This window comes from Crotalus tigris, unplaced genomic scaffold (genome assembly GCF_016545835.1).
Source record: "Crotalus tigris isolate CLP2741 ecotype Arizona unplaced genomic scaffold, ASM1654583v1 scf7180000017590.881132, whole genome shotgun sequence".
Lineage (NCBI taxonomy): Eukaryota > Metazoa > Chordata > Lepidosauria > Squamata > Viperidae > Crotalus > Crotalus tigris.
The window spans coordinates 411,306-421,424 of NW_024096496.1; the positions used below are offsets into that span (position 1 = coordinate 411,306).

At 51.6% G+C, this 10,119-nt stretch overlaps 1 protein-coding gene across 1 annotated transcript; it reads left to right on the top strand.

Annotated features, from left to right (window-relative positions):
• The first annotated feature begins 3,334 nt into the window (after nt 1-3,334).
• Nucleotides 3,335-9,613, top strand: SIX3 (SIX homeobox 3). The gene is made up of 2 exons (XM_039363307.1): nt 3,335-4,730; nt 7,914-9,613. The coding sequence occupies exons 1-2, from the start codon at nt 3,895-3,897 to the stop codon at nt 8,104-8,106; spliced, it is 1,029 nt and encodes a 342-aa protein (XP_039219241.1). The 5' UTR covers nt 3,335-3,894; the 3' UTR covers nt 8,107-9,613.
• Nucleotides 9,614-10,119: the final 506 nt, after the last annotated feature.

The window sequence follows — 10,119 nt, forward strand, 5'->3', positions numbered from 1 at the left end:
GACTAGGCTGGGCCAATCCTTCTTCGTGGGATGATGAGGGAGGCAGAAAAGCCAGGTTTGGTGGCATCTTTCGACTAAGGGGGAGTGAGGAGATGCAGCCGCAGAAAAGAGTAATACGCCCAACTTCGACACCTTTTCTCCATGTATTTGAAACGCTTCCGACTTCTACTTAGTTGTTAAAGGGACGCATGTCGTTTTGAGTCCCCCTGTCCTCTGAAGTCCAAGTCAAGCCCACGCAGATGCTATTGAAAAAGTGCTGACATTCTGACAAACCCCCGCTCAGATCCCAAGGCCTGGGACCTCCCCCTCCCCCGCCTTTCCTTTACTTGGAAGAAAAGATAAAAACAATTCTGAATTTCGGAAGAGGTCAGAACTGAGCCGGGACCCAGGCGCTAGGCTGTTCATATGGCCCGAACTGGAGGATCCACAACACCAGGACAACTCCTGAGGCGGAGAGAGTAGGAATGCCGCTCGGAGATTTGACTTTTTCTCAGGAGCTTCTTGTAACTAGCAAGCTGTGTATGAACACACACACACACACACACACACAGAGAGAGAGAGAGAGAGAGAGAGAGAGAGAGAGAGAGAGAGAGAGAGAGAGCGCCACACATGCATTCTTCAGATAAACCGACTGAAACATTAAGGGACCGACCGAGGCAGGTGTCCTCTTCCCCCTCCCGGGGGGGCCCTGTATTGTTCATCTTTTTGCCCTCGGCGAAACTGAAAGTTTGCTCCGCCTCCCCAACCTTTGGTTAAACACTTTCGGGGGGACAATCCCAGCTTTTCATAACTCGACAAAATCTCTCTGCTCTGCGTTAAATGGAAACCTGATGCCGGGACAGGGACAAGAGGGCTGGGTGAGAAGATATCAACCGCCACCCGCCTCTTCCTAACCCGCTGCCGGACTAGTTTGTTAACAGTAGTGTTAAAGTACATCAGCAAAACTTAAGGGCTGTTTTCCTTGGGAGTTATGAGCCCCTGTTGACAGTTAGTGGAAGAGTGACGAACGCCTAATCTAGTCAGCAGGATCTTCCAGTCCAGTAGCTCTTCCAACTGGACTTATTCATCTGCCACTTGGCATTTATTTCAGAGAAGCTGCTGGGTGAAAAGATTCCAGCCAGTTTGGGTGTCCGGCTAAGGCCCCTACCTCTGCCCCCCCTCCCTGTCTCTCTCTCCCTCTCTCTCTCTCTTTCTTTTTCTCCTCGGCAACATTTCGAATTATGATGATTATGTATCTTTCAAATAGGCCAAGTCACGCGACGTTTTCCCATTTTAATTGTACATAACTGTCCCCGCTTCTTCCCTCCTCCTTTCTGCCTTCCTAGGCAGTTTGGACTCTCACCACCCCCTTCTCCTCTTCCCTGTCGCCCTTCTAGATCTGCATCGGAATGCAGAGCAAAGTTGTTGGGTGTTTTTTTTTTTCCTTCAAGTTTTGAATTCCTCCATGATTTTTTTTTTCTACTTCTAGAAAGGCGGCTTAGGATAATTATTTCAGCTTTATTGAGGGCAGATTAGGAGAAGTCTGGATGCTGCGTTTCAATACGCGTTCTACATGCCTGGACAATGTCCCTATTGTTTGCTAGTGTGTGTGAACCCATTCAAAATACACACTTTTTAACACCAACCAAAGTCCTGTCCAAATATACACAGTAAGGATGGAAAGACATCCGTGACCCGTACAAATCTCTGTAAATCACACTTCCATCGCCGCCGAAACGAAACAAAGGAGTTACCAGCTCAAGATGCCGATTAAAATCGCCTTAAAAACAACGCACCTAAGGATAAATGGAGGCGGACGGCAACCACAGAAGGCCGGCTTAGCTGTTGGGAATGTCAAGAGTTCAGCAATTTGGTTTCGCCTATATATTTTTATATGCATTGCTCGCGGTCACACACGCAAATACAACATGCACAGATAAATATGAAGATTAAAAAAATATTTTCACGAAGCATTTTACTGCTCTTCTGGTTGTTGTTTTTTTTTAAAAAAATAAAATACTGGGATCTAAAGGGAACACGAATCCCAAAGTAACAGTGGAGAGGCGCGATTGATCGGACGGGTGTAAAATGCCTAGACGCCATCCAGAGAGTTTACAAAAGAGCTAAGAAGAGAGTCTGTGAGAGCAGAGCTGGAAAGGAAGGAAAGAATAAGCTGAAGGGAAATCAAACCTAGGAGCCGAAGACGCCATTCAGCAACCCCCACCCCCCACCGTAGGTTTTACGGAAGAATTATTTCTTGCTCTTCAGAGATAGACTGTTCCCAAAACTGAACCCGACCCAAATCGTGCAGAGGCTCTCGGCGCTTCTGGAGGCCAATTTGGGCAGGCTGGCACTTCAGTCAAGTTCTGCCTAATGAATGGGGAGGGGGCCTCGCCCACGACCTCCAGGAATCGGGGGCTTTCCTTAACCTCACCGATTTTGCTCCTCATTTCCAAGCTAGGTTGCTCCGGAGAAGAGCTTTCTGCTCCGAGGGCCCAGACTTGGGACAAAGTTTTCTCTTGGAAGTTACCTCTGCAAAATCCCAGCGGAGGGGCGGGGAGAGCAAAAGAGGGAAAGAAAAGATAGGAAGCTCCCGCTCTTCGCTCTCGAGCCTCGCACGCCCCCCATGCCCTACACCCCCCCCCCCAGCCTGGGTTGCTCCCGGCGGGGTCAGCGGCCTGAGGATGGGCCTAATGATCTCATCTAGCTTTTCTTCCCCGGCGCTATTAGTGCTCAGATAGGCAGAATGAAGGGCAACTACGTGCAAATCATGTGTAAATCGTTTCCCTTCGGAGTCCTTTTATCCCCACTTGGCCCCGATCGTCTCCTTCTCCTTCTCCTTCCCACCCCCCAGCCCTTTCCTTCCTTTTTCCTCTCTTCCCAAAGAGGGGAAGGGGCTCCCTTAAAAAGCCGCGGTCAGCTTCGGAGTCTAATCCTGGATCTCGCTTCAGAGAAGTAGCAGCGCCTACCCTTGTACATTTTATTGCCTTATTTATTTAGGGAAGTGGGGGAGGCGGGGGAGACATGCCGGTGGAAAGGGGGAGACGCCTCAAGAGAAGTGGAAGTGCTCAGATTAGGACTTGCCAAGATTAACACACAAACGCGCCCAAGCTTTCCTCCCCTCCCCTCCCCTCGCCTTCCTCCTCCTCCTCCTCCTCCCCCGCCGTCCCTCCCTCTGCTTCCCGACTCCCCTCCTCCTCGCCTTTGGGCGCAGCGGTAAGAGCCCTTTTTCTTACGTAGTCCCCGATGATTGGCAAGGCTGACAGTGATTGGCAGGGCGCTGCTATGGCGACGCCAAACGACACCCGCCAGGCCAATAGAAAAGCGAAACAAAATGCTTCGGCGCTGCACTCACGGTGGATTTAGGAGAGATATTATGAGGCTGTTGTCATTAGGGCGATCGCGGCCGAATCACTGAATCTTGTTTTCGCCGCGGCGGCGGCGGCGGCGGCAGCCGCTCTGGCTCTGGAGGTGTGTGCGTGTGCGTGTGCGTGTGTAGTGCGTGTTCCTGTGGGTGTCTAAGCGAGCAAGCCGGCGCGCAGATGCCCTCCTGTACGTGGCTGAGGGTGTGTGAGTGCGAGTGTCCTGCGTGCGTGTGAAAGGTGGTGGGTGGGAGTGAGTGAGTGTGTGCGGGCGGGGGGAGTGTGTGTATACGTGTGTGTGTGTGTGTGTGTGTGTGCATGTCTGGGTTCGGATGAAGGTCTCTATGCAGGTGTGGATGCGCGTGGGGTGCGTGAGCCCCCTCCCCTCTTTCTCCTCTTTTTCATTCCCGCCGTCTGCCTCTTGCCTTCCTTTCTTTTCGCCTTGATCCCGACTCCTTCCTCTCGTCCTCCTCTCCTTCCTTCCTTCCTTCCCCCTCTGCCTCGCCCGGTCTCTCTCTTTCGAGCCCCTCCCCCGTCCGCCAGGCTGGGTCCCATGGTGTTCCGATCCCCTTTAGAGCTTTATCCCACCCATTTCTTTCTGCCAAACTTCCCCAGCGACCCGCACCACCACCACCGCTCGCTTCTTCTGGCCACTGGTGGCAGCAGCAGCAGCAGCAGCGCCGGAGCTGGAGGCGGCGGCGGTGGCAGCGGCGGCGCCGCCACCGGGTGTAGCGCCGGAGCGGCCGGTGGCGGTGGCGGCGGCGCGGGAGGAGGAGGAGGAGGAGGCGCCTCGCGGGGAGCCCCGGAAGAGCCGTCCATGTTCCAGCTGCCCACGCTCAACTTCTCCCCGGAGCAAGTGGCCAGTGTCTGCGAGACGCTGGAGGAGACGGGGGACATCGAGAGGCTGGGCCGGTTCTTGTGGTCCTTGCCGGTAGCGCCCGGAGCGTGTGAAGCCATCAACAAGCACGAGTCCATCCTGCGGGCCCGAGCGGTGGTGGCCTTCCACACGGGCAACTTCCGAGACCTTTACCACATCCTGGAGAACCACAAGTTCACCAAGGAGTCTCACGGCAAGCTACAGGCCATGTGGCTGGAGGCGCACTACCAGGAAGCCGAGAAGCTGCGCGGACGCCCCTTGGGGCCGGTCGACAAGTACCGAGTCCGCAAGAAGTTTCCCCTGCCGCGAACCATCTGGGACGGCGAGCAGAAGACCCACTGCTTCAAGGAACGGACTCGCAGCCTCCTGCGGGAATGGTACCTCCAGGACCCCTACCCCAACCCCAGCAAGAAAAGGGAACTGGCCCAGGCCACCGGCCTGACGCCCACGCAGGTCGGCAACTGGTTCAAGAACCGGCGGCAGAGAGACCGGGCGGCGGCTGCCAAGAACAGGTCAGTAGGGCGGCCCGAGCTCTCCGGGGGAGGAGGGAGAACGCGCGCCCCTTGCACCCCTTGCACTCCTTGCACCCCTTGCACCCCTGCCCCCTCGGTTCGGGCCGGCGATGGTCACCCGGGAAAGCCTCCCTTCGGAGGCGGCCGCCCTTAAGAAAACGGCGAGCCCCCGGGAGGTCGCAGAAGAGAGTCCGGCGTTCCCCGACCTCTCGGGGGGGGAAGGGAGGGAGAGAAGGTGGCGCGGTGCAACCGGGCTCTTTTGGGCATCTGGGTCGAGAGATCTTGTTTCGCCTCTTTCTTGGCTGGCGGTCCAAGGCCAGGTTCAGTTTAGGCCTGAAAGGGTTCCGCTTCGGATTCCAAAGTTCGTGTGTGTGTGTGTGGGGGGGTCTTCCTTCCCCTGCTTTCAATTCCAATCCTCTTTCTCCCCGAAAAATAGACACCCCACCCGCCCACCCCCAATCTTCTGGATGTGTGTGTGAATGCGCGCGTGTCTTCTTGCCTACCGGCGGGTGAGTAATCCTCGCCGCCAGCTTTAATCAGGGCGCAGAGCCCTCTAAAGCCGAGGCTGGAGGGAAGCCTCCTTCTCCCCGGCTCGGTTGGCCCGGTACAAAGGGACGGGCCGCTCTTTTCATTTCATCTGGATTTTCCTTGCCGGTGTTTGGGGCGCGTTTCTCTCTTTTGTCGCGGGTTGGCAAACGGCCATTGCGAGAAACAGCTAAACAACAACGACCTCCGAGGGCCCCGAGCTGCCGGCAGCGGGAAAACGGCTGCCTTGGTTGATCTGGGTCGGATCCTCGAAGGCTACGACGTTTCGCTTTCTCTCCCTCTGCCGGGCCAGCTTTCCGCGCGGCGGTGGGGCTCTCGGAGCAAGGTCTCCGGATCCGCTGCCGCTTACTTCTGAGTAGACGGAGAAAGGTGCCCCCTTCCCGGAGTGGGAGCTTCTGAGAGAGAGAGAGAGAGAGAGAGAGAGAGAGAGAGAGAGAGAGAGAGAGAGAGAGAGGGAGGGAGGGAGGGAGGGAGGGAGGGAGGGAGGGAGGGAGGGAGGGAGGGCGGGAGAGAGAGAGAGAGAGAGAAAGGGCCGCCGCTCTTCTTTTGTTCTCATTAATGCCGTCAAAAACGAGAGAGAGAGAGAGCAGAGAGGAGAAGATAGGGATGCACTAATAAAATAATAGTAATAATAAAAATAATATAATAAAAAGGAAAGCATCTAAAATAGTTTCCAAAGTTGTTTTTCTTCCCCACATATAGGCAGGTTGTTTGGGGTCCAAGGTAGCTTGACCGAAGCGTGTTTATGAGTGTGTAAATAAATATATAGGGCGGTACTGTAGGCAACTGAATGCTAGAACTTTATTAGGCTACTATATGATTCGAGTTTCTCTGCTTGGTTATTGATTCAGAACGCTCCCGTAGTTTTAACGCGGCATCCAAAAAGGTAGCAGCTGCATGAAATAATGCAGGGAGAGAAAACCCTTCCATCTTTTATTTTTTATTTTTTACCAAGTTGGTCTTTCTAATTCCGTGTTGTTTATATTGTCAAACTTTGTTCCAAATTCTGGAGCAGGGAAATAAAGAAAGTGAAATATTGCCGTAAAACTATTTCTCAGTTGTATCTGTGAGGGAAGGCATGTAACCTCCACACCAGCAAAGCGTGAGAGTTGTAAATGTTTGGGTTGAATGGTCGAGATTAACGTAAAACACATGTAACGTGGAGGAGAAAAACAAGTCATCGAATAATAACCATAATAACAATAAAAAAAGCGGCACCAGTGATAAACGCAGCAGTAAATAGAGTGGAAAGGACAAGGCGGTCTATTTTTAAAAAGCAGTTCACCGCCGGGTGAGAAAAGAAGAATTAAAAATATCCTCAGATCCTTCTTAAAAAGGATTTGAAGGTTCAAGGCGGACGTTTTTATTTTCATTATTTGATTTTTGTCCGTCACCTTCTTCCCCTTTGCTAAATTAGATACAATCTCGCGATCTCTCTCGGGAGGGAGGCGATGCGATGCATAACCCCCCCCCACCCGCCCCCCCACCCCACCCCACCCCAAATCTTCAGTGGCTCAAGGCAGTTTGCATCGAGCCGAGGGTGGGGTCCCGTGGAGAGTCCTCTGCCAGTTGCCGGATAGTTTTGGTGCAGCGGCAGCCGAGGTTCCTTTGTCTGGCGGTGCGGGGGCTTCCAAACGCGGCTGGAGCAATTCAACCGTCCTCTCAATCGCTCAGAAAAGCAGACTCGGAGCACCGGCGGGTTTTTCTTCTCTCCGGGATCCGCACAGACCGAAGGCGCCCAGCGCTTCGCAGATGTTCGTCCCCCTCCCCCACAGCCGGGCCTGTCACTTTGTTTTGCTGTTTGTTTACATTGCTCCCATCACAGTTTTTTTTCCCCCCCTTCTGGGTGGCGTTCCAGGGAAGCCCCGGGTGGGGTGGGGGGAGGGGGAGGGAGCTTCTCCCTCGCTGCCCACCATCCATCCGTCCTTTGTGAGTCGCCCGTTGTGGATCGAAAGTGGGTTTGTCCCGCTGGCGGAAGGGTGCCTGCGAGGAGCAGGAAGTTAGGGGAGTGAGGCTCTAAGAAGGCCCGGGATCTCCCTCCTTCTGCCTTCCTGGAACCGAGCGAGAGGAGGCGCGATCTCCAAATAAAGCAGCCCGAGGGAGTGAGGGGCAGAAGGCCGCGCGTGGGTGCGTGTCAGTTAGGTGCCAATGCAAATTCCCTGTCCCCGCGGGAGTGCGTGTGCTCCCACTTTGCTTGCCCGCCCAGAGAGGCGAGCCTGAAGCCACCGGCGAGGGATCTTTGCTGGAGGAAGAGGGCGGGCGACCCCGGCTCGAAACCGAAGTGCCAAGGCCGGCAGACGGCTGCTCCGGTTTTTGCGAACTAAGGAGGCAGCGGAGAGGGAGGAAGTCTGGCCGGGAAAGGAAGGAGGGGAGGGGGAGAGAGGCCGAGCAGACGCGAGGGGTCAGGCTAAGCTGGGGCGAAAGAAACGGCGGTGGGGTCGGGCTGGGGAGAAGGCCCGGGCCGGCCTCGGATCCCAGCTCCTCTGCCTTGGGGTTCCACTGGCTCCGAGACGCGCCGCGCCTTTGCGCGGCCCGAGAGCCAGCCCGAAGGGCGCCGCCTCCTCTCTGCCTCTTTCTGTGTGGCTCTGCTTCTGAGCGAAGGTTTGTCCTGTTGCTTTGTCTCCCCGCCTCCTGTAGGCTCCAGCACCAGGCGATCGGACAGAGCGGCATGCGGTCCTTGTCAGAACCTGGCTGCCCGACGCACAGTTCGGCGGAGTCTCCGTCCACGGCGGCCAGCCCCACTACCAGCGTCTCCAGTTTGACAGAAAGAGCCGAGACGGGGACATCCATCCTCTCGGTAACCTCCAGCGACTCAGAATGTGATGTATGATAATGGAAAGGAACAAAAGCTAAGAAAAGAATAATAATAATAATTAAAACAAAAACTAGCAAAAGGCAAACGTGAGCCCCCATCCCATCCCGAGCAAGCGCGCGCCGACTCCCTCGACGAACTGCCCCAGCTCCCCGAGAGAAAAAGCCACCTCAGAACAACCCTAGAAAGAGAACCGAAAAAAGAGAAGCAGACACTTAAAACGAATTTAAAAATAAATAAAAGCAACCCTTACTTAACAAATAAAAGAAATAAAACAAACAATCCACTCAGTAAAGGAACAAAACAAAATTAACGTTGTGAATTTCTGATGCTGCAGCTGGGAAATAATAATTGTGATAATACTGTGCTATTATGAATATTATTACCGGAAAAGGGAAGAGAAAGAGAAAGAGAAAGAGAAAGAAAGAAAGAAAGAAAGAAAGAAAGAAAGAAAGAAAGAAAGAAAGAAAGAAAGAAAGAAAGAAAGAAGAAAGGTGACATTAGTTTTCTTTGTAGGACAAAAGCACATTTGAGCGCTTTTCTTTTTAATTTTGATAAATTTTATTTTAATGTTTGCGCTTTCCCATGGACTGCATTACACCCATTTTGCATGATAATGATTCAGTTTGCATCTGGGGAAAATATAATATTCTCTATACTAAATGAACACAATAATAATAAAGACTAGGGTGCGGGAAAGGAAAACGCCGATCAAATTTGTACAAAAAGAGAGAAAAGCTTTTACAAAAATTTAAAGGAACTCTTTGAAGAGGGAAATAACTAATGTTTATCACTTTTTGTTGGGTTTTAATCAGCTGATCTTTTTTTCCAAATCCAAGTGATGGTTTGAAGTAGATGCAATTGGTTTGCCCTGCTCCTTTTCCTCTCTCCTCCTCTGTTTTTTTTATTGTTTTATTTTTAAAAATTGTTATTCTTTTGTTCAACAGACAATCATTTTCTTCCTAAGCACCTTTTTTTCTACACTTCTGTCACTGCCTGTGTGGGTACTGGTTATAAATGTGGAAAAAGAATAGTTATGACTGTAACAGATTTTTATTTTTATTTCAAAATTTTATATGAATTATGTATATCTTAATGATGAGGTCATTTTTCCCAGTTTGTAATATATGTGTAGAAAATACTTGTATATGATACTTGCTCTTCTCTTCTTGTGTCCCTGTCTTGCCCTCACCCTTCCCCTCCCTTCTCTTTCCTTCTTAAAAAAAAAAAAAGACAGAAAAGAAACATTTTCCCTGACTTGGGTTTCTTGCACAAACGTAGCTGTCAAGAGGTGACAGACTAGGTTTTCAAAAGGGACCTCAGTGATAGAAGAAACGAGGCTTCGGGTTCCACTGTAGTTTTCTTATGCAAAAGCATTTTGAGTATTTAAATAGCAGCTGTTGAGGTCTCTTCTTAAATTCACGTAGGATGCTTATGCCACTGTTTTCTTTTACTGCGTGTCTATCTCTATGTACAAACTTTCTTAAAAAAAATCAAATACAGTATTCCATTTTTTTCTTATCTATTTGGTGATGTTGGTGTGTTTTCTGTATTGCTGGTAATTGTTTCCTGCTCTTATTTCTCCTCCTCCTCCCACAGAGAAGCTGGGCTTCATGCTAAAAAGGTATATTCCTGCCGGCTTGTTTCAGTAAAGAAGTGCCTAATGAGCATCATTTGGGGCTCAGCCCTCAAGGCCCCTTGCCGCATAACCCTACATGGGTCTACTAAAAAGTAAGAGAAATAAAGTCCATTGGCCGAGATGAGGCTGACTCAAGCAGGAGAAGCGGAAAGGGTTGCAGCCCTAATTGTCCAAAGGTTTGCTCTAGTCTAAGGCTTGCCCTTTCCGCTCTGTAGGATTCCCACCGGTCTTAGGCAGTCTTAGGAGGTGGTTGAAAAAAGTTTCTGTTCACTCAAAGTCAGTTTGCTGGAACTAAACCTCCACTGAACTCCATTAACTGACTTCCGGATCAGAGTGCATTCAGGACCCAGCTTGAAAATCCCCCAAGATAATGACTTGTGAGCCTTTGGCAC